The following is a 25,110-nucleotide window of genomic DNA, read 5'->3' as shown; positions in this document are numbered from 1 at the left end:
AGCTCCAGTGACCTGGGTTCGATTCTCGGCTTGGGTCACTGTCTGTGTGGAGTTTGCACATTCTCCTCGTGTCTGCATGGGTTTCCTCCGGGTGTCAGGTTTCCTCCCACAGTCCAAAGATGTGTGGGTTAGGTTGATTGGCCATACTAAAATAGCCCCCTAGTGTCCTGAGATGCGTAGGTTAGAGGGATGAATGGGTAAATATGTAGGGATATGGGGGTAGGGCCTGGAAGGGATTGTGGTAGGTGCAGACTCGATGGGCCAAATGGCCTTTTTCTATACTGTACGGATTCTGGATGCCTGTTCTGGTTTTTTTGGAAAATTAATAGGTTCAGATTCCCATTTTTGCTCACAACCCAAATTCTTCATGCTCAAATTCATATCCAACTCCCTTGAAGATTATTTATGAAATCAGCTTTCACAACTTGTTAGGAGTGTGGCCCACATCCCAACAACTTTCTTGACTGATAACATTTCTCCTCATCTCCCTTCTAAATCTTTTGTTGATGAATTTAAGTTTACAACCTTTGTTGTTGACCCATTCACCAAACGGTTGTTCCCTCGATTGAAACTTCGCATCATCTTGAAATCTTCTGTTAAGTACTTTGTTCCAAGGAGAATAGTACAAACTTTTCCAACTTCAAAGTCTCTCATCCCCAATAATATTCTGTTAAACCTCCTCTATACCCTTTCAAGGGTCTTTTACCAAGAGATAGATGAAAGATGTCAGTTTCCAGTAACCTCCCTATCACCAGAAACAGTGAACATTTGGACAAGTGTGAGGTGATTAGAGAGAGAGTTGGGGTTATGAAGGGTAAGTCTTTCTTGAATAATGTAGTTGAACTTTTTTCAAATGGTCGCTGATGAAATGTACAGGGGAATACTACAGATCTTGTTTCTGTGGACTTTAGGAAAACAATTTGATAAGATTCTGCACATTAGATTAACAAAAATTAGCATGTGTGAAATTGGAGGTAATCTTGGGAAATGGATCGGATAATTGGTTGTTATAGAATAAGGGAGTTTTCTTGATTGAATGTGACATGTAGTGCTTTGGGGATTTGTTCTCAAGCCTCAAGTTTTCACCACGCATTTAGGGCCAGCACGGTGGCACAATAGTTAGCGCTGCTGCCTCAAAGCACCAGGGACCCAGGTTCAAATCCGGCCTTGGATGACTGTATGCAGTTGCACGTTCTCCGTGTGTCTGCATGGGTTTCCGCTGGGTGCTCCGGTTTCCTCCCACAGTCCAAAGATGTGTGGGTTAAGTGATTTGGCCATGCTAAATTGACCCTTAGTGTCCCAAGATGTGTGAGTTTGGGGATTAGGGGACAGCATGGTGGCATAGTAACTTAATTGCAGTGTTAATGTAAGCTTACTTGTGACACTAATAAATAACTTTAAAAAACTTTAGCTGGGTAAACACATAGGGTTACACGAAGGGGGCCTGGGTAAGATGCTCTGTTGGAGAGTCCATGCAGATTCAAATGGTCTCCTTCTGCACTGTAGAAATTCTACATATAAATGAGTGGGTAGAGTTGTATATTCGGGTTTGCAAACAATAAGTTACAAGAAAGAACAAGTTTGAAAATGAGAGTGAGAGGGCAGCATGGTGGTACAGTGGTTAACATTACTACCTCAGTGCCAGAGACATGGGTTTGATTCCCAGCTTGGGTCACTGCTTGTGTGGAGTTTGCACGTTCTCCTCGTGTCTGCGTGGGTTTCCTCCTGGTGTCCAGTATGGGTTAGGTTGATTGGCCATGGTAAATTGTCACTTAGTGTTAGGGGGACTAGCGGGGTAAATATGTGGGGCTATGGAAATAGGGCCTGGGTGGTATTGTAGTCAGTGCAGACTTGATGTGTTGAATGGCCTCCTTCTGCTCTGTAAGAATTCTGATTCTAAGAAGCTACAAAGGGACACAAATAGTTTGAGTGGAGGGTAAACTATAGCAGATAAAGTTCAATGTGGAGAAAATTGACTTATTCAGAAAGGTAAATCAGAATATTTTCTTAACGGCAAGAGACTAGAAACTGGAATGGCAAAGTGTTGTGTGTCCAGGCACACACATTACTAAAAACCAGTGTGCAAGTGCAAATGGCAATGAAAATGGCTAAGGGAATGTTATTTCAAGATCTCTTGCATAAAAAGGGAAAAATAAATTACCCCTCAATTATGCAGAGTGTTGGTAAGAACCCATTTGGTGTAAAGTTAAGTTGATTTATTATTGTCACAAGTAGGCTTACATTAACACTGCAATGAAATTACTGTGAAAATCCCCTAATCACCACACTACTACGCCTGTTTGGGTACACTGAGGGAGAATTTTTAGGTCAATGCACCAGCATGCCTTTGGGACTGTGGGAGGAAACTGGAGCACCCAGAGGAAACCCACACAGATACGGGGAGAATGTGCAAACAGACAGTGACCCAAGCCATGAATCAAACCTGGGTCCCTAGAGCTGAGAGGCAGCAGTGCTAACCACTGTGCCGTCCTATTGTGTTCAGTTCTGATCACTGTACCTCAGGAAGGATATATTGGTCTTGGAGGAAATGAAACAGCAGTTTAAAGGATAAATAATGAAGATAGATGATTGAAACTTGGATTAGAGTATTGGAGTATTCCATATTGGAAAGCAAAGGTTAGTGGAAATGTGGAATTCTCTTCCCTAAGAGGCTGTGGTTGCTGGGTCAATAGAGATTCTCAAGATGCAAGACAAAAATGAGAGTGTCATAGAATCCCATTGAGTCTGCACCGACAATAACCCAGGCTCTATCCCTGTAACCCCATGCATTTACCCTAGCTAGTCCCCTGACACTAACGGTCAATTTAGCATGGCCAGTCCACCTAACCCGCACATCTTTGGATTGTGGGAGGAAACCGGAGCACCCGGAGGAATCCCATGCAAACAAGAGGAGAATGTGCAGACCCCACACAGACAGTGACCTGAGGCCAGAATTGAACTCAGGTCCTTGGTACTGTGAGGCAGCAGTGCTAACCACTGTGCCGCCCCATCAACTATGAAAGTATTAAGGTTTATGGAGCAAAGGTGAGTGAACAGAGTTGAGTTCTGTGATGTAATTGAATGATGGAACAGGCCCAAAGGAAACGAGTGAAAATCGATGAAAAGAGAAAATAAAAATAGATGGGGAAAAAAATGTGAAAAGTGAGACCAAAGTTTGAATCTATTAACTATTTGCACAAAATAACTTCTTCGGGGTCTGTATGCAAATCAGGTCCATCACATTGGATCTAAACTCCATAGCTCCAAATAACTGTAGTTCCTAATGCCGCAGTATTCCCTATTCACTCTTTTCTCTTGGTTGAATTTCACATTGCTGGAATTGTTTTGATGATGCAAACCAATTTTTTCTTCATAAATATACATAATTTTTAATCTTTTAAAGGGTGAACAAATACATGGAGCAGAAATTTACGTCCCTAAATGGGATTTGTCATTTGTCCCACTAGTTTCAAACTTGGTACCACTCTCACCTCTGTGTCAAAAGATGATTGGTTCAATTCCCAGTCCAGGGATATGAGCTCAAAATCTAGGCTGACATTTTAGTGCAGTACCAAGGTAGTGCTGCACCGTCACAGGTACGGTTTTCAGATGAGACATGAAACTTAATCATAGAATCCCTACAGTGCAGAAGGACTCCATTCAGCCCATCGAGAGTGCACCAACAACAATCCCGCCAAGACCCTATTGCCATTCGGTGCAGACTCGATGGGCCGAAGGGCCTCTTTCTGCACTGTAGGGTTCTATGATTCTATGTAACCCTGCACATTTACCCTGCTAATCCCACTGACACTAAGGAGCAATTTAGCATGGCCAATCAATCTAACCTGCACATCTTTGGAGTCAGAGGAAACTGGAGCACCCAGAGGAAACCCATGCAGACCCTTGAGGCTGGAATTGAACCTGAGTCCCTAGCATTGTGAACCAGCAGTGAGCCACTCTTAAGCCTCATTTGTCTGCCCAGGTGGACATAAGAGATCGCATGAATCTATTTGAAGAAGAGTAGAGGATTTATCTCTAGTATCCTGGCCAATATTGAACCCTCAACCAACATTGACAAAACTGATTATCTGGTTACTATCACATTGCTGTTTGTGGGAATTTGCTAATTTGTTGCCTGGTTTCCTATCTTAAAAAGAAAGAAGGGATTCTTGTATTTATATAGCATTCACTGGACACCACAAAGCACTTTATAGCCAATGGAGGACTTTGCAGTATAGTCACTGCTGTAAAGCAGGAAATAACAACTGTGACTGCACTTCAAAAGTATTTAATTGGCAATAAAGCACTTCAGGGCTATGCTGAGGTTGTAATAGGTGCTGTATAAATGCTAGTTTCTCTATTTCGCAGATCTTAGAATGATAGAAGCCGTAGTGTGCAGAAGGAGGCCATTCAGCCCATCGAGCCTGCAACCACAACAATCCTGCCCAGACCCTATCCCCGTAATTATCCCCTTAACCCCACACACATTTACCCTGCTAATCCTTCTGACACCAAGAAGCAATTTGGCATAGCCAATCCATCTAATCCGCACATCTTTGGATATCATTGCTTTTATGAATTGGTCATTTCACCCACATCATTGTGCACACAATTTCTGCTGAATTGATCTTTTGCAGAGCCTACTCGGTGTTGAAAACGTTCCTGCCATTAGTACAGGTCAGGTCAAGAACCCATTGGTAGAAAGAGAGCTTCATCCTGCACCTGAGGCTTGAAATATATTAGTCATATAATAATCAATATTTGCTAAGGGGGATATGGTACACCATTAACATATGGCGAGGGACAATTCTCTTTTTGGTCATCTGACCATATTTTTTGACAGCATGATCAGTCAGGCACTCCCTTTATTGGTACAGCATTAAAGCATTTTTTTCGTTTCCCTTTACTTGTCTTCATAAATTCTGCAATCTCAAGAACTTTGAACACCCTGTGATTTACAAATCACCCTCAGTTCTCCAATGGCAGGTCAAACCTGCAGCATCACAACTTCCACCATGGATAGGTCAAGGAGCCATGTCCCGAATCCACCCCAACCTGAAATGGGATCAAGCCCCATGATGTTAGCACCAATCTGATCCCGCATCAGCTATCCAGCCAACTGAGCCAACCAGTCCCCGCATGGAGTTGTTGTGGTAGCATGTGTTGAGGTCCAGAGCTATGAATAATGATGGTAGAAGCTCCAATGTTCTTTCCATTATGTGGCTGACCAGGAATCTCTCTCGCTCTTACCACTTGCCATTGCTATATGTTGGAATGATTCACAGGTTCATACTTCACCTGTTTGGCTATATAATGAACACATCTTTCTTGGTCATGAAGCTGAGGAGTGGGATATGAACCCAGAGCTTCTGGCTCAGAGACCAGGGACGGGATTTTAGGGCCTCGCTCATCCCTAAACCGTAATATCCCATTCGACGTCAACGGGCCTTCCCATTGTCTGCCCCTTGTCTACTCCAATTCCCATGACGAGCGGGATGGTAAAGTTCCAGCCAGAGGTTCTTAACCACTATGCTACAAGACCTCCCAATTTGTAAATAGAACCTATAAGTCAAAGGAAACTGAAAAGTAACTTCTTTCTCCACAGTTGAACATCACTGGCACAATCTCATAGACCAAGTTGCACAGTGATCTTCTATTGCACTGTGCATTATTAAATGGTTGTATAATTTTGATACAGTTCAAACTTAACAAGGTTTTGTGGTGTATTTCATAAGCAAAGATAGAACAAGCATTAGATCATAAGATATAGGAGCCGAATTAGGCCACTCAGCCCATTGAGCCTGCTCCACCATTCGATCATGGCTGATATTTTCCTCATCCCTATTCTCCTGCCTTTTCCCCATAACCCCCAATCGCCTTGATTAATCAAGAACCTATCTAACTCTGTTTTAAAGATACTCAATGACCTGGTCTCCACAGCCTTCTGGGGCAAAGGGTTCCACAGATTCTTCACTCTCTGGCTGAAGAAATTCCTCCTCATCTCTGTTTTAAAGGATCATCCCTTGGTTGTGTCCTCTGGTTCTAGTTTTAACAATTAATTCCTCTAAGCCGCATAACTATGCGGCAACCCAGGGGTTCCAGTGCAAGCCAAGAACGGATCAACCCCATTTATGTCACAGGCATGTGTGACAAAGTAAAACGAATTTAAAGGGCGCGCGCACTTAAATAAGTTTTTAATTCTTTCGCAAGAATGTGGGCATCGTTGGCAAGGCCAGCATATATTGCCCATCACTAATTGCTCTGGGGAAGATGGTGGTGAACCACCATCTTGAACTGCTACAGCCCATGATGTGGGTACACCCACGGGAAATTACAGCAATTTGACCTATGGTACAGTGAAAGTATGGCAATGTAATTCCAAGTCAGGCATAGAGTGTAACTTGCAGCCGGTGGTGTTCCCATGCATCTGCTGCCCTTGGACTTCTAGGTGGCAGAGGTTGTGGGTTTGGAAGGTACTGTCAAAGGAGACTTGGTGAGTTGCTGTAGTGCATTTTGTCTGTGTACACTGCTTTAACTCTTTATTGCTGGTGGAGAGAGTGAATGTTTAAGATGGTAAATGTGTTGCCAATCAAGCAGGGCGGCTTTGCCCTGGATAGTGTCCAGGTTCATGAGTGTTGTTGGAGCTGTGCTTATCCAGGCAAGTGGAGAGTATTCTTGACTTGTGCCTTATAGATGGTGTATGGATGGAGTATTCCTGACTTGTGCCTTATGGTTGGAGTATTCCTGACTTGTGCCTCATGGATGGCAGATAGGACATTCAGGAGTTGAGTCTTTTTTTTAATGCCTATGTGCATAAGAGGCTATCCAGCCCTTTGAATCTGCACTGACTCTCTGACAGAGTATCTCACCCAGGCCCTCTCCCTGTAACCTCACACACTCACCCCACTAATCCCTCTAACCTACACATTTTGGGACACTAACAATTTAATTTAGCATGGCTAATCCACCTAACCTGCACATCTTTGGACTGTGGGAAGAAACTGGAATTGTCCACCTCTGTGCTGTAAGATTCTGCCATTGTAATGGTCAGCTTTGAAAAGTTGCTGCAATGTTTTCTGAACAGTAATTTGACAGCAGCAATCTTGTGCTTGATTTCAATACAGTATATACCACCCAATACATACACGCACTGACTTTGAAACTTTCTGGCCATCAGTGCATTTGTACAGTTTGGTTAGCATTGTTCAAGGCTCATTTTTCCCTCCAAAAAGTGTGAATTTGAAGCTCTACCAGAATTGCTATTTGAAAACAAAACTAAATATGATGAGGGATGTCCTTCAGGAAAGGAAATCTGCCATCCTTATCTGGTCTGGTCTACATGCAACTCCAGAGCTGCAGCAATGTAGTTGACTCTTAACTGCCCACCAAGGGATAGGCAATAAATGCCGGCCCAGCCAGCGATGCTTCTCACGAATCAATAAACAAAAGGGGGATGGGGAGTGAGGTGGGGAAGACAATTAATACCAGGCTCTTCACAGGTCCTGCACATTTCTTGTAGATTACTCTCCCCACCTCCCACAGACAGACAGACACAGACACGTTTTTGTTTCATCACACTCCACTGGGTCTCTGATCTATATGTTCCCTTTTCTTTAAGGAATCTGCGTCGAATTCGCAAGTGCCAACGGGGTCGAGAACAGCAAGAAAAGGAAGGGAAGGAATGCAGCAATAAGAAATCTATAGAGAATCCGGAAAATTTCGATAAAGCGCAGTGTAATTTTAAACTCAACTCCTACAAGATGGTGTATGTCTTCAAATCCGAAGACTACATGTACAGGAGAACTGCGCTGCTACGGGCTCGCCAGGTCAGTATACTGTTCGCGATCACTTGTGCTGAGATTATAAAATGCAAAATACTGTGGCTGGATGCTGGGTATCTGACAACAGAAAATGTTGATAAACACTCAGCAAGTCAGAGAAACGCAGGATTAATATTTCAGCTTGATGACTTTTCACCAAATGGTTCTGAGCTGAAATCTTAAGTTTCTCTCTGCACAAATGCAGTGTTTCGAGCATTCCCTATATATGTTGAGATTTATCGATGAGCATCATTCGGTTGGTTCCGTTAAAGAGGGATTTGCACAAAGTCAAGAAAGAATGCCTCTTGAACAGTGCAGCACAGGAACAGGCCCTTTGGCCCTCCAAGCCTGCACTGATCATGATGCCTGCCTAAACTAAAACCATGCATAACTTAACGGAGTTCGTACCCTTCCATTCTCATTCTCTTCAAGTATTCATCTGGATGCCCCTTAAGTGCCACTATCATATCTGTTCCCACACCTACCCAGGGCAGCGTGTTCCAGATATTCACCATCCTCTGTATAAAAAAAAACTTGCCTAGCACATCTCCTCTAAACTTCCCCACGCACCTTTCCCTAAACCCCATAGGTTTAAAAAGAATTTGTGTGTGGTGGGGGGGGGCTGTGTGTGGGTGGGGTGTGGCATGAAAGAGACTACTTGTATGTTTTGTTCGGACCCTTTGTATGATTAATCTTTGGGGATTGAGACAGTGTCTTTCCTCGCCATATACTTTTTAATGGTTTCTCTTAGCAACACTTTGAATTTTTCTCATTGGTACTGAAGGTAAAAAATTTTTTTTACTTGGAATAGTTTGGCTATAATTGGATGGGTATGACAGAACATAAATGATATGTACAGCCATCAGCAAGAAATACTTGGTAAATCTTTAAAAAACAGAAGGCAGGGTTTAGTATTTTAGCACTTTAATAAAACCTGTACAATCTTCAGGATGGTGGCCAAGTCCTTTGATGAACTTACAGCTGCTTAATGTAAAGGACATTGTACATACTTGTCTTTACTCAGGATAAATTCTGTAGACAAAGTTCTGCCCTAAGGCATTGTTTCTAATTAAATTTAGTTTTCTTTAGAATTTGCTTTGTCTTTTCAGTGTTGATTTTGGATGTTGCTGGCCCTCAGTTCCTTCCTTGTTAAATTTGCAATGTATACTACGAAAATCAACTCCATCCTTGTTTAAACAAAAGCAAACCCAGATATTGTCTGACTGGCTGAATGTTTTCCAACATCTTTGCCGGAATTCTACCGTCCCGCCTGTCATGGAATCGGAGTGGGCGAGGGCTGGACAGCAGAAATATTCATTGACTTTGGGTGGGAATTTCCGATTTCGCTCAAGTGAGGCCATAAAATGCTACCCCTTGTGTTTTTATTTCAAGTTTAAACACTTCTACATGCTTCATTGCTCCTTCTGCCGCCCCACACATAATCTCTGTCTCTATTCTAACCCCAGTGCTTTTATCTCTACTGATTTAATTTCACTTTTATTTTTAGCAAAAAAAACTATTTCTATGTTTAATTTGCAACAACTAATGATAGTTAGGGAGGCACAGTGGCATAGTGGTTAGCACTGCTGCCTCACAGCGCCAAGGACCCGGGTTCAATTCCCGGCTTGGGTCACTGTCTGTGCAGAGTCTGTACATTCTCCCCGTGTCTGCATGGGTTTCCTCCGGGTGCTCCGATTTCCTCCCACACTCTGAAAGATGTGCTGGTTAGGTGCATTGGCCATGCTAAATTCTCCCTCAGTGTATCCAAACAGTCGCCAGAATATGGCGACTAGGGATTTTCACAATTTCATAGAAGTGTTAATCTAAGCCTGCTTGTGACATTAATAAATAAATAAACTACCAGTCAATCGTTGGAATGCTTTGTCCTGCATGGTGTCGAGTTTCTTGAGTGTTGTTGGAACTGCACTCATCCAGGCAAGTGGAGAATGTTCCATCACACTCTTGATCTTGTAGATGATACACAGTGACTAATTCTTACCCTGCTGAATACGCAGCAACGAGGGGAGATCTCATTGAGACGTATAAGATGATGAATGGGATGGATAGGATAGAGGTGGAGAGACTCTTCCCACTCAGAAAGGATAGCAGGACTAGGGGGCACAGCCTCAAGATAAAGGGGGGGCGGTTTAGAACGGAGTTGAGGAGGAACTTCTTCACTCAAAGGGTGGTGAATCTCTGGAATTCTCTGCCCGTTGAAGTGGTGGAAGCTACCTCGCTAAATATTTTTAAGACGCGGGTTGATGGGTTTTTGATAAGAGTGGGGATTAAGGGTTATGGGGAGAGGGCGAGAATGTGGAACTGAGCCACGACAGATCAGCCATGATCTTATTGAATGGCGGGGCAGGCTCGAAGGGCTAGTTGGCCTACTCCTGCTCCTATTTCGTATGTTCTTATGTTCTAACTTGAAAGAAGGTGTTTTTAAACTAACAACAGACATTTTAACAAGTTAGGGTGGCATAGTGGCATACACACACTGCTGCCTCACAGCGCCGGGGACCCAGGTTTGATTTCTGACTTGGGTCACTGTCTGTGCAGAGTCTGCACGCTTTCCCTGTGTCTGCGTGAGTTTCTTCTGGGTGCTCTGGTTTCCTCCCACAGTCCGAGAGACATGCTGGTTAGGTGCATTAGCCATGCTAATTTCTCCCTCAGTGTACCCGAACAGGTGCCAGAGTGTAGTGACTAGGCGATTTTCACAGTAACTTAATTGCGGTGTTAATGTGAGCCTACCTGTGACACTAATAAATAAAACTAAAACTATTAACTATTTATCTGAAGTTTCACGCCACTTTTGAAAATGGAGCTACATCAAAAAGCGCAACAATTAATACTGTGGAGCTAGGTTTGAGTTTTCTGAAGTCCCAAAGTTTTCAATTCAATGAGAATAAATTGTTGCAGTACAAAGGAAGCAGATTTTCAGTATTTTTTAGTTACTAAGCATCACTGCCATCTAGCAGCAGACTAACAATACTGCACTGACTTCGTTTCTTTCCCCCACTGATCGTTAAATTGGTCCTTGCGATGGAGTCTACTTGTAAAAAGTATACAAAATCTGGACTGAGGATTAAGTAGTATTTTTAATGTCTCAATAATCATTCCTTTTCATAATAGGTTTTTATGCATCTTTCTCTGCTCGAAAGCAGTTATTAAATATTTTTCTGAGAGTCTGTTTCAAAAAGAACATAAGAAATTAGAGCAGGAGAGGGCCATTTAGTCTTTGCAGCCTGCTCTGTTATTCAGTAAGATTATGGTTAGTCTTTCTGCTCTATTCTACCTACCGTTATAGTTAAAAATCCACCCAGCTCTATCTTGAAGACTGAGATAGAATAGAATCCCTACAGTGCAGAAAGACGCCATTCAGCCCATCAAGCTTGCACTGATAACTATCCCACCCAGGCCCTATTCCCATAATCCCATGTTTACCCTGTCACTAAGGAGCAATTTAGCATGGCCAATCCACCTAACCTGCACATCTTTCGGACTGAGAGAGGAAACTCACGCAGACACGAGGAAAATGTGCAAACACCGTACAGACAATCACCCAAAGCTGGAATTGAACCTGGATTCCTTGAGCTGTGAGGCAGCAGTGCTAAGCACTGTGCCACCTGATGAAGAGAAAGCTCTTCATTCAAAAATTGGCCAAACCCTTGTTTTGAGACCATGAATCCATCCCTTCACCCGCATCTTGTCTGATTTTCTTTGTCTTCAGCTCTTATGAAGGGTCATCCAGATTCGAAACGTTAGCTCTATTCTCTCTACAGATGTTGTCAGACCCGCTGAGATTTTCCAGCATTTTCTGGGCTTTTTTCAGATTCCAGCATCCGCAGTATTTTGCCTTTATATTATTGCTGAAGTTGATTGGTATGATTGTCATTGTTTCTCTCTTTGGATTTAGTCTCATGAGCGGGTCAGCACACGGTTACACCAGCGGTTTCAGGCTTGGGTGGACAAATGGAGCAAGGAGCACGTGACTCGCGAAATGGCAGCCGAAACCGGCAAGTGGCTGATGGGAGAGGGATTGGAGGGCATGGTGCCTTGCTCAACCACCTGTGAGACGGAGACACTGCACTTCATGAAAATCAACAAATACAGGGTGAAATACAGTGCTTTATTTAAGGGGCCGTGACCAACTTGCACAGCAGGTCCTACCCCCTTGCGCAATGTGCCCACGTTGTGGCATCTCATCCAATGCCATACACCAGCTCTCTCCCCACACACAAAAAAAAACACTGCTATGTTTTTGTAAATACTGTGTACATATTGTCAACAGACATTTTTTTTAAAAAAGAACCAATCTGCATCAATGTGCTAGCATTATCTACTAGCTTATTGTGTATCATAGTATGAGGTGGCTTGAAGTTAGTTAATATGGAACAATGAGGCACCATTATTAAAAGTTTTTACCAAAGGGATTTCAGAGTAATTGTAGCTTTCTTTGTGTGTGGATTTCTGTTAGTGAAAAGATATTTCATTATGTACAGAACACTTGTATCATTAAAGTGTCCCCTGTGCAGTATGCCATTACATAGTACATTTTGGCCTTTTTGTTTTTAAGTTTTAATTCAAGTTTGCTCGTCTAATAACAACTGGACCAAACTTCATGGCAGACATCATTGGAATTGTCCAATCACCTTTTTCTTTCGTTATGGAAACATTGAACTCTGGGTTTCTGAGGGTAATTTACCTGCGACCTGTTTTTTTAAATCTGCCTTTAGTCTTCCAAACACAATTTGCTTCCTGTTGGAAGTCTGGTAGACTGCTGGTTTCAGTTTTATGCAGTATTTGACCCTATTGATTAGTAGCTTCAGGTATTAAGAGATGTTAATGAGCAAGTGGTTGACTGACTGTGAGAGCGCTCTCTCTCTCTCTCTCTCACTAATATGGCAGCTGTCCATTCAGGTTATCTTCACCCTCCTTTTCAGTGGTTTCTCCAGAAGCGCATCAGCGATTTATTAGTACGGTCACGTTTTGACGCTGTCCCAACAGTTTTTCCCGCTGCTTTACTGCAGAAGTGCTTTCCACGGTTTGGTCATTTTATTTTGGGATGTTTTATAATAAAGCAGCTCGATTCTAGCATTTAAAATCTGTCGTGAATACAAAGAGACGCTATTGGAAGACGGTGGTGATGCTTGTTTAAAAAAGAGCGGGTCACACAAAAAAAAAAGCTTGGGAAGATTTTTCTGCGAACCTTCACTTTGTTTGGCTAGGATGTTCACTGCTGTCTGTTGTACATCGGAAGTGCTCAGGACTGTCTGAAGCGCAAGACTGTTAATTATAATGCCTTTGAAGTCTGTTTTTATACATTTAACAACACTTGCCCATCTGCCGTCTTGTTTTACAGCTCAAGCTGGGGTTTTTTTTTCACTCGTTGAAAGATGATCTTTTTATATTTCAACGATTCCCTTTTTTTTTATTTTGATGAGTCTGAACAGTGCACGTCACGGGCTTCATTTCATAACTTGATATTTCCAGCCCCATTCGAGCCTTGTTACAGCCCTCTCTGCTGACCACGGAATCCAATATTCTGCCTTTTATTTTTGACAACGAGCAGGCTGGTGATCTGGGCTTACCCTGGTCCGTGAAAGAACTTCCATTTTATAAATTTCTATGTAAATTCGTTAAATTATCTTCATTTCCCCCTCCCTCACCTCCCCCCACTTTTTCTTCTGTCCTTTTTTTCTAATGTCCACTGACCCAGGTTGCCCACCTCTTTTTTTTTTCCCCCCTTCCCCAGGCTGAGCTGAGCTGGGGTGGGGAGGGGGGGGGGTGTGGAGTGGTTTTTGCTGAGCCTTCAGAAGAACTAATCTAACCGAGGCAAGGTTTGACTAACGGCAGCTGGAAGATGTTGTAATTTGGGCTTTTTTTTAAAAGAGAAAATTCATCCACCCGACTGTCGGCATTAACCTCCAGATTGTCCAGTTAACGTAACTGCTTCTGTTCAGATAGCCACTGTGCTCATCAATATCATGATCAGACACTGTTGGAGACTGATTTGTACAGTTTTCCCCTGCGTCCTCTCTTTTTTCACTTTGTAAAGAATAAGAGGCAGGGCTTTTAAGCCAGCTTGTACAATGCATATATATTGCTTTTTGTATTCTGTACTGTGATCTATGGCCACCCACATGTGATTTCTATACAGAAGTTGTAAACTTGACTTGTAGTTCAGTATTTCCCATTAAAATATCGCCAGGGCTGAAATCTGGCTGTCTTGTGTGAAGTGTATTTGTTTTCATTAATCCCCTTTTCGGCTTGTTACTTGATTTGATTTATTACTATCATGTATAATGGTATACAGTGTAAAGTAAAGGGGCGGCACGGTAGCACAGTGGTTAGCACTGCTGCTTCACAGCTCCAGGGTCCTGGGTTCAATTCCTGGCTCAGGTCACTGTCTGTGTGGAGTTTGCACATTCTCCTCGTGTCTGCGTGGGTTTCCTCCAGGTACTCCAGTTTCTTCCCACAGTCCAAAGATGTGCAGGTTAGGTTGATTGACCATGCTAAGAAATTGCCCCTTAGTGTTTAGGGATGTGTAGGTTAGAGGGATTAGTGGGTGTAATATGTAGGGATATGGGGGTAGGGCCTGAGTGGGATTGTGTTTGGTGCAGACTTGATGGGCCGAAGGGCCTCTTTCTGCACTGTAGGGTTTTATGTATTGTGTCTTGCGCGCCATACAGACAAAGCATGCCCATTCATGGAGAAGGAAACGAGGGGTGCAGAGTGTAATGTTACAGTCATGGCTTGGGTATGAGAAAGATCAACTTAATGCGAGCTAGGTCCATCCAAAAGCCTGATGGCAGAGCAGAGAAGAGCATGGTTAGAGTTTAAAAGGGTTAGAATACGATTTTAGAAGCATCGAGCGAGAGTTAAAAGATAGACTTAGAAGGTATGCTGGGCACAGCTTGCAAGAAGTTGCCTCACTCTGGGGCCATCTTGAAAAAAAAGCCTAATTTCTGTAATTTTATAAAAATCTGTAACAAATAACTTTTTTTTTAAAGATCTGAGGGTATAAGTTGTTCTTGTGCTATCCTCTAGCGTTGAGGTAGAATCCCTACAGTACAGGAAGAGGCCACTCAGCCCATCGAGTCTACCGACCACAATCCCACCCAGGCTGCCTCCTGTAACCCCACGTATTTACCCTGCTAATCACTCTGACAGTAAGGGGCAACTTAGCACAGCCAATCAAGACGTGTGCATCTTTCGGGCTGTGGGAGGAAACCCAGAGCACCCAGAAGAAACCCATGCAGACATGGGGAGAAAGTGCAGACTCCACACAGACAGTGACCCCAAGGCTGAGATTCAACCTGGGTCCCTGGCGCTGTAGGCAGCAATACTAACCACTGTGCCTCTATGCAGCCCACATAGTTACCTACCAGATAGGTATGGTGGGTAACCATCTTATCAGGTAGGTAGTTAATAGATGAATTATAAAAGTGTAGACAGATCTAGTTCCATTCTTGTTTGTTTAATACCCAGCATATGTGCAAAATATTAGTAACTACAGATTCAGTATTAAAACTACATAATTGCATGATGACACAGTGGTTAGCACTGTTGCCTCAGGGTGCCAGGGACTTGGGTTCAGTTCCCAGCTTGGGTCATTGTCTGTGGAGTCTGCACATTGTCCCCATGTCTGTGTGGGTTTCCTCCAGGTGCTCCAGTTTCCTCCCGCAGTCCGAAAGACATGCTGGTTAGGTGCGTTGGCCGTGCTAAATTCTCCCTCAGTGTCCCTGAACAGACACTGGAGTGTGGCAACTAGGGGATCTTCACAATAAATTTATTGAAAGTGTTAATGTAAGCCTACTTGTGACACTAAGAAAGAAAGTTGAACAGCAATCATAAAATAGTTGGGGGGGATGAGGAAGAAAACAAGTTAGCACGAATTTTGATTCAAGTAGTGCCGCAACACTGCCTCCTGCCTTGGGATCTCTCCAGTTACGTAATTAAACAATCATTTGGGCCTCTAAAGAAGAAGCTAAGTGAGTGAGTAAACACTTGATGTTCTTTCATTGATATTGCACCGATAACAGAATGTGGGTGAACCAACAGCACATGGACTGCTGGGGTTCAAGAAGAGGGCTCACCATCATCTTCAAGGGCAATCGGGAATGGACAATAAAAATGTGCCAGTGTCACCCACATCCTATGAAACAATTACAAAACAGGACTGAGGCATTTGTTTATAGTATTTAGCTGTTGGTGCTTTGTTTGATCTGCATATCCAGATATTTGTACCTTCTGCAAAATTGTCAAGTTATCGATATCAGGGAATTTGCTAATGCAGTTTAAAAAAAAAAGTATGTGATGTTCAGCTTTGTAAAATACAATCATTCTGAATCAGGTACTGTGCCCTAAGAGGGTGATCGCAACCTTGGATTTCCATTGGGTTGGTCTATGATTATGCTTGGTAAAATGGTTTGCTGTTCCCTTCTACAGTATGGCTGACCAAGAAGCTTTCCTGGTCTTATTGCCCGTGATTCGGTGTACTGGAAGGATTTACACGCTGAAAATCAACCTGTTGGCTCACATAATGAGCACACCTTGTGAGGCCATCAAGTCCTGAAATGTAGAAAATAGGTGCAGGAGTAGGCCATTTGGCCTTTCGAGCCTGCACCACCATTCGATATGATCATGGCCGATCACTGCACTTTCGGTATCCCACTCCCTTTTTCTCTCCAAAACCCCTTGATCCCTTTAGCCACGTCCAGCTGCCTTTTCAAATGCATCTAAAGAACTGGCCCCAACAACTTTCTGTGGTAGAGAATTCCACAGCTCTTCCTCATCTCAGTCCTGAATGGCTTACCCAATAATCTGAGACTGTGACCCCCTAGTTCTGGACTTCCCCAACATCAGGAACACTCTTCCCGCATCTAGCCTGTCCAGTCCCACCAGGATCTTATATTTCTATCAGATCCCCTCTTATTCTAAATCCCAGTGAACACAAGCCCAGTCGATCCAGTCTTTCTTCATATGTCAGTCCTGCCATTCTGGGAATCGGTCTGGTGAACCTTCGCTGGACTCCCTCAAGGGTAAAAGGAAGTAGAAAGCAACAATACAAGACAGATAAAACATAAGCCAACACTAAATAAGGTCAGAATAGAGAATGAAGTTAAAACAGCAGAATTAAAGCCACTCAAGAATCACCGAAACCCTGCAGTGCAGAAGGAGGCTATTTGGCCCACTGAGTCTACACCGACCACAATCCCACTCAGGTCCAATCCCTGTAACCCCATATATTTACCCTCCTAATCCCCCTAAGGGGCAATTTAGCTTGGCCAATCCACCTAACCCATACATCTTTAGACTGTGGGAGGAAACCGGAGAACCTGGAGGAAACCCATGAAGATACGTGGAAAATGTGCAAACTGTACAGCCTGTACCGGAGGCCAGAATCCGGTGCTTTTGCATTTGCAAAAAAGGTGGATGATTGCACAAATTGAGTTAAATAGGTCTGACTTAATTGTCCTTATAGAGACGCGCCCAAGATTGGGAACATCCAAGGACATTCAGCGTTTAGAAGGGATAAGAAAAGGAGGTCAGATAGTGTTGTTAATAAGGGGTGAGATCAATACATTATAGGAGAATATCTTTGATTGAAGGTTCAAGATATTTGATTTATTGTCACGTATTACTATACAGTAAAAAGTATTGTTTCTCATACGCTATACAAAGCATACTGTACATAGAGAAGGAAAAGAGAGAGTGCAGAATGTCGTGTTACAATTATAGCTAGGGTGTGGAGAGAGATCAATTTACTGCGATTTAGGTCCATTCAAAAGTCTGATGGCAACAGGGAAGAAGCTGTTCTTGAGTTGATTGGTACGTATCCTTTTGTATCTTTTTCCCGACGGAAGAAAGTGGAAGAGAATATATCTGGGGGGTGTGTGGAGTCCTTAATTATGCTAGCTGCTTTTCCGAGTCAACAGGAAATGTAGACAGTGTCAATGGATGGGAGGTTGGTTTGAGTGATGGACTGGGCTTCGTTGACCATCCTTTGTACTTTCTTGAGGTCTTGGACAGAGCAGGAGCCATACCAAGCTGTGATACAACCAGAAAAAATACTTCCTACGTTTCATCTGTAAAAGTTGGTGAGAGCTGTAGTGGACATGCTGAATTTCCTTAGTCTTCTGAGAAAGTAGAGGTGTTGGTGGGCTTTCTTAATGATAGCATCGGCATGGAGGGAACAGGACTGGTTGTTGGTGATCTGGACACCTAGAAACTTGAAGCTCTCGACCATTTCTAATTCGTCCTCATTGATGTAGACAAGGGCAAGTCCTCCTCTACGGTTCCTGAATGCAATGAGTATCTCTTTCATTTTGTTGACGTTGAGGGAGAGATTATTGTTGTTGCATCAGTTCACCAGATTCTCTATCTCATTCCTGTACTCCATTTTGTCATTCTTTGAGAGCTGGCCCGTTACAGTGGAGTTATCAGCAAACTTGAAAATCGAGTTGGAGGAGAATTTGATTACACAGTCATTGGTGTATAAGGAGTATAGAAGGCAGTTGATGGCCTTCTAATTACTTGCTGCACCTGCATACTAACCTTTTACGATCCATGCACTAGGACACCCAGATCCCTCTGCATCTCAAAACTCTGCACACAGACAAGCTTGGAGTCAGAACAGCTTCCCAAAACACCAGGGAGAGAGAGGGAGACTCTAGGCAAGTCAACCACTAACAACAGATTTTCCACTCCAAGAAGAAGCTTTGCTTCAAGCTAACCGGCAGAATTTCTAATACCAGGGAGAGAGAGAGAGAGAGAGAAAAACACTGTTTTCAGTCTGATGTCCATTCCCCCTTCTAAACTAAAACTGAAAATTATTTTTCCTCCCCTGGGGAGGAACCACCTGACTGACTTGTCAGTCAATCAATCAATCTTCCCCCTCACAATGCGAGGTCATAAAACATCCCAGAGTCAAAATAAACATTTAAGAACGTAAGAAATAGGAGCAGGAGTAGGCCATCTAGCCCTTCGAGCCTGCCCCGCCATTCAATAAGATCATGGCTGATCTGTCGTGGCTCAGTTCCACATTCCCGCCCTCTCCCCATAACCCTTAATCCCCTCTCTTATCAAAAAGCCATCAACCCTCTTCTTAAAAATATTTAGCGAGGTAGCCTCCACCACTTCAACAGGCAGAGAATTCCAGAGATTCACCACCCTTTGAGTGAAGAAGTTCTTCCTCAACTCCGTTCTAAACTGCCCCCCCTTTATCTTGAGGCTGTGCCCCCTAGTCATTTAAGGCATTGTAGTAGCAATAAATGGACTTCTAGCAGATGGCCTGGCAATAATGAGAAAAAAAAACTGAAAAGGTCTGCTTACAACTGCAGAGAACATGATTTTTAAAAAATTTTAAAGATTTAAACTAACGTCACAACCCATCAGATTATCAGAATCCCCATACTTTTTTGACAAGGTCCCACTATTTCATCCCCATTCTACCATGTGATTATTATGGGAGTGGTGTACAGGCTCCCTAACGTGTGACCTCTTGCCTTTATCATCCCTCATCACTAGCTAAACCACTTCCATATCCTGATTTCTTGAACTTTGATCATTTCTCTCTGTTGTGCTAATGTTGTCTTCAATTGATGGAACCCTGAAAGGTTATCGGGATAGGCAGAAATGTGAAGTTGAGGTTAAAATTCAATCAGCCGTGATCTTATTGAATGGCGGAGCAGGTTAAATGTATGGGGTTATGGGGATCGTTTCTGGGTGGGATTGTTGTTCATGCAGGCTCGAAGGGCCAAATGGCCTCCTTCTGCACTGTAGGGTTTCTATGAAAACTTCTAACAAATTGGAAAGGAAGTGAGTTATTTAAGGATGTGGATTCTTTCTGTCGATGATTGTAAAAGTCTAAGTTTAATGAGATGTTCTAGTTGGGCTGGAAGTTGACCATTTAGACTGAGGTTGAGGGTCAGTGAGCAAGGTGGGAGGTCAGAAATCAAAAAAGAGAAAAAATGCTGGAAAATCTCAGCAAATCTGGCAGCATTTGTGAGGAGAGAAAAGAGCCGATGTTTCAAGTCCAGATGACCCTTTGACAAAGCTAAAAAGCACAGAAAATGGGAGATATTTATAACGTGGGGTGAGAGAATGAAAGATGAGTCATAGCCACAGAAACCAGGGGAAAGGCTGCTCATGGCAGCCCATAGAGAGAATAGAAGGTGTGAATGGCCAAATGGCAAAGATGAAATCAGAGGGTAAACTGTGACAGATGAAGACATACGACAGCACAGAGTCGCTGAGCAGAGACTGATAGCACACATGAGGACGGCCTCAACCAGATCTTGGGTTCATGTCACACTATCTCTAACCCCTGCGACTTGCCTGGACTTGCAAAATCTCACTAACTGTCCTGGCCGGAGACAATGCACATCTCTTTAACCTGCGCTTAACCCTCTCTCCACTCACATTGTCTGAACCTTTAAGACTTGATTACCTGTAAAGACTCGCATTCCAATCATTATTTTGTAAATTGAGTTTCTGTCTTTAAATGCCCTGTTTGTGAACAGAACTCCCACTCACCTGATGAAGGAGCAGTGCTCTGAAAGCTCGTGATTCTAAATAAATCTGTTGGACTTAAACCTGGTGTTGTGAGACTTCTTAAGATGAAGATGTAGGAGGGTTGGGGGAACGGATGGGACAGAGGTAAAATTTGGAAAAGGGGAAGAGGTCAGAGTAAGGTGAGAGGTCAGGCAGGGAGCGGGGTGAGAGGTCAGGCTGAGGACAGGGTGAGAGGTCAGGTAGGGAGCGGGGTGGGAGGTCAGGCAGGGAGCGGGGTGGGAGGTCAGGCTGAGGACAGGGTGAGAGGTCAGACTGAGAGCAAGGTGAGAGGTCAGGCAGGGAGCGGGGTGAGAGGGCAGGCTGAGGACAGGGTGAGAGGTCAGGCTGAGGACAGGGTGAGAGGTCAGGCAGGGAGCGGGGTGAGGGGTCAGGCAGGGAGCGGGGTGAGAGGTCAGGCTGAGGACGGGGTGAGAGGTCAGGCTGAGGACAGGGTGAGAGGTCAGGCAGGGAGCAGGGTGAGAGGTCAGGCAGGGAGCGGGGTGAGAGGTCAGGCAGGGAGCGGGGTGAGGGGTCAGGCAGGGAGCGGGGTGAGGGGTCAGGCAGGGAGCGGGGTGAGGGGTCAGGCTGAGCAGGTACTCAGAGCCCCGGAACGGAGTTGCTGTGAGCCGGCTCCGGGGGGACTGTAGAGGCGGCTGCACCATGGCCAGCCTGGTGCTGAAGAACAGGCGGACAACCCTGGAACGGGGCGAGAAATTCACCTCGGAGCAGTACTTCACCCGCGCCAACCTGCGGGGCCGGTGAGTGGAAATACCGCCGGCCCGAGAGCCGGGGGAGCGGAGCCTGAAACCCGGGGCCCGGCACAGGAGCCGGAGCAGAGCCCGAGCCCGCTCCCTCACACAGACCCCCCCTGACAGAGTCCCCTAAATATACCCCCCCTAAATATACCCCCCACACCCCGACAGACCCCCCTAAATATACCCCCCACACCCCGACAGACCCCCCTAAATATACCCCCCACACCCCGACAGACCCCCCTAAATATACCCCCCCAAAATACCCCCCCCAAAATACCCCCCCTAAATATACCCCCCACACCCCGACAGACCCCCCTAAATATACCCCCCCAAAATACCCCCCCTAAATATACCCCCTACACCCAGACAGACCCCCCAAATATACCCCCCTAAATATACCCCCCACACCCAGACAGACCCCCCAAATATACCCCCCTAAATATACCCCCCACACCCAGACAGACCCCCCAAATATACCCCCCTAAATATACCCCCCACACCCAGACAGACCCCCTCTGCACCTCAACATCCCCCAACTGAAATACCCTCCCATACAGAGCCCGTTCCCTCACACAGAGTGCAGCCCTACACTCCCCAGATATACCCCCCCGAATATACCCCCCCGAATATACCCCCCAAGACAGACCCTGCTCCCTCACGCACACTGCAGCCAAACACCTCTAATGTACACCTCTGATATACCTCCCCCAACATCTATTAACTCAGGTACCCCCCCAATATACCCCCCCATAGCCAGACAGACCCCCCTCAGTGCACCTCAACACCCCCCAACTGAAATACTCTCCCATACAGAGCCCACTCCCTCACACACACTGCAGCCAAACACTTCCAATGTACATTCCTGACACCCAGATAGACCTCCCCAGTGCAGCCCAACACCCCCTAACTGGGATTCACCCCCCCCAAATATACCTACCAGACAGAGCCCGCTCCCTCACACACAAACCCAACACTCCCAGATATATCCCACGACAGAGCTCCCAAAATATACCCTCCACATCCAACACAACCCTCCTTCCAAACATACTCTCCACGTCCTACACAACCCTCCATCCAAACATACCCTCCACATCCAACACAACCCTCCATCCAAACATACCCCCACCCACCTCAGACAAGCCACCCTAAATGTACTCCTAAACCTGGACAGAACCTCCTCTGTCTCAGTGCACCCCAACACCCCTTCACATACCCCACTGACAGAGCTCCCCAAATGTACCCTCTACACCCCTGACACAACCCTTCATCCAAATATACCTCCAGCCACATATGTACCTCAGATAAACCACCCTAAATATACCCCTAAACCTGGACAAAACCTCCTCTCACTCACTCACACACACACTGCACCCCAACACCCTTAACTGCAATAGACCCCAAATGTACACCCCCCCAACACAATCCTCCATCCAAACACCCCTCCCACCCACATATGTACCTCAGACAAACCACCCTAAATATAGCTCTAGAACCCAGACAGAAATTCCTCCCCCAGAATACCCCTAAATGTACACCCCCCCAAACCCCCCCTTCACAATATATCTGTAAACTCAGACACCCCAATCCAAACATACCCCCCCCCACAACCTACCCCTAACCCAGACATATTTCCCCTTCCTGCCAAATATATATTCCAGGAAAAAACCCCTAAATGTACCCCAAAACCCAGTTGGAACAAACAAGCATCCTAACAATGTTTGGATGTTCTAAACTAACATCTCTCCCCCAGAATGACTCCCCAAAACCCAGACAATCCTCCCACTCCACCAATACAATTCCAACCTCTCCAACCCAAATAAACACCCCCCTAAACATTAGCTCCCCACTTTAACCCAGACTGAACCCCTTTCCAAACATAAACATCCCCCAGATAGACCCTCTCCCAAAACCAAGACTGACCCCCTAAATATATACCCTCCAACCAAAAAGATCCCTCCCAGCCCAGTGTTAGGGTACGAGCAGAAACCTCAGACTGTAACACCATACTTAACATCCTCTCCTCCTCCCCAGTATACCCCAAGCACAGTATTTTTTGTCTGTATAGTGCACAAGAAGCAATACTTTTCACTATATCCCAATACATGTGACAGCAATAAATCAAATCAAAGTATGTTATGGAACCCAACAGTTCTTTTCTAATTTGGTTTTAGTGTGAGAATAAGGTGTTTTACTCCAGGTGTGATTCTGTTGACACCCAAGGAAGCTTTTATCAAAACAAACTTTATTTAACAATACAGTTTAACTATAACAAATGAATTAGCTTAACCTTTACCAAACACAGTGCTTAAATATGATACAATGGTATTACATACAATTCTTAACTGCTAACCTTTTCGCAGTCACTGCAGAGAATAGGGTGCATTATTGACCCGAATAATCATATTCTAATTTGTTGTGTCTTAAGTTTCCTTTGTACTTTTGCTTTTGTTCGGGCTGTTCCCCTTCCTTTTGGGGAGCTGCCCCTTTTACTTTGTCCTAATTTAATTTGAATTTGTTTATTTGGTTTGACCTGAAAGACCCTTAAAAGAGGATCTCTATTAGCTTCAATTCAAGCGATATTCCTCTTACAGACTTAAATTTGTCTTCAAAATCAAAAACACAAGGCTTTCACATTTGTACTTGTTAACAGTCCTAGGGTCTTTGATCACCTCTAGAAACAGACACCGCTTGCTTCTTTCAGGATTAGGCAGAAACTGATTGTTTCAAAATCAAAGAGAACTCTGTATCTTCCAATCAAACTTAGCTCCTTCCATTCACATGATTTTGCCTCTGTTAATCAATCTAGTCCCTACTGTGAAACACTAGGGGAAAAAAATCAACAAAAATGCATTAGCTTAGATTAAAACACACACCTAGCTAATATCAGTCATTAGCCTGCATTTAGTCGTGGCATCACATGTAGGTCAGGGCGACAGATTTCCTTCACTGAACGACATTAGTGAACCAGACGGGTTTTTCTGACGATCGTTTCATGGACATCAGTGGATTCCAGATATTTTTTATTGAATTCAAATTCCACTATCTGCAGCAGCAGGATTTGAACCTAAGTCCCCAAACCATTAGCTGAGTTTCTGGATTAATAGTCTAGTGATAATATCACTGGGCCATCACCTCCCCTACCCACAGCTAAAAGCACAAATGGACCCCATAACCATAAACACTTATGTCCTTAAACACTGATGTCCCCAAACACACCCTTTCCTCAAACCCACCTCCCAAGAAGCAGCTCCACATATTCCTGAACCCCTCTTTCCCACCCCTTCTGACACACACACACACACACACACACACACACACACACACACACCCCCCCCCAACCACCAAATACTGTAGATGCTGGAAATCTTTCATCAGGCCTGGCAGCGTCTGTGGAGAGAGAAACAGAGCTATCGTTTCTGATCTCTAAACTTGCAGCAGAACTCATTAATGCACCTTTGAACTTGGTGTGTCCCGGTTAATAATCTAGCTCCCTGTGGGAGTTTAGACACAGAACACAAACAACACTTTATCAAGCTCCTCTACAAATAAAAATCCTGAGCTCCAGTCTCTAACTGTGGTTTGTATACGTATTGAAAACAAATACTCTTCCGAGCAGATCAACATGTGCCCATCACTTTATTTAAAGTCTCACAGTAAATGCCCTTCAAGAGGCTGAGTACTTTTGAAAATTTCAGTTATAATAAGCAGTCGCAGCAAAGTGGTTTGTTTGTATTGAGTGACCAGTTAGGGGTTGAACTCCCTGTCCGATGATAACTATACATGCTGCCTGTCTATACACGAGGAAAAGTCCATTTTTTATTGTTCCCATTCATTGGGATGCGAACATCGTGATCAAGGGCAGCATTTATTTCTGTCCAAAAGGCGGTGGCGAGCCATCATCTTGACTCGTTATAGCTCAGTGGTGGGTAACCTGTGGTCTGGGGGCCACATGCGGTCCACCTGGGCTCTGAGTGCAGCCC

At 44.4% G+C, this 25,110-nt stretch overlaps 2 protein-coding genes across 4 annotated transcripts in view; both read left to right on the top strand.

The window, feature by feature from the left end:
- sin3aa (SIN3 transcription regulator family member Aa) overlaps nt 1-14,040 on the top strand; it is a 145,468-nt gene extending 131,428 nt beyond the window's left edge. For all 3 annotated transcript variants that reach the window (XM_080216320.1, XM_080216319.1, XM_080216321.1), the window contains exons 20-21: nt 7,619-7,826; nt 11,734-14,040. In XM_080216320.1, coding sequence (XP_080072446.1) covers nt 7,619-7,826; nt 11,734-11,964 — 439 coding nt within the window. In that variant the 3' untranslated portion in view covers nt 11,965-14,040. The remainder of the gene's footprint in view (nt 1-7,618; nt 7,827-11,733) is intronic.
- Nucleotides 14,041-20,940: 6,900 nt separating this feature from the next.
- man2c1 (mannosidase, alpha, class 2C, member 1) overlaps nt 20,941-25,110 on the top strand; it is a 129,588-nt gene continuing 125,418 nt past the window's right edge. The window contains exon 1 of the mRNA XM_080216002.1: nt 20,941-21,133. Coding sequence (XP_080072128.1) covers nt 21,036-21,133 — 98 coding nt within the window. The 5' untranslated portion in view covers nt 20,941-21,035. The remainder of the gene's footprint in view (nt 21,134-25,110) is intronic.

The sequence above is a fragment of the Carcharhinus amblyrhynchos genome, chromosome 32 (assembly GCF_965287045.1).
Source record: "Carcharhinus amblyrhynchos chromosome 32, sCarAmb.v2.hapA, whole genome shotgun sequence".
NCBI classification, from domain to species: Eukaryota; Metazoa; Chordata; class Chondrichthyes; order Carcharhiniformes; family Carcharhinidae; genus Carcharhinus; species Carcharhinus amblyrhynchos.
This window is presented reverse-complemented; position numbering and strand designations above follow the sequence as displayed.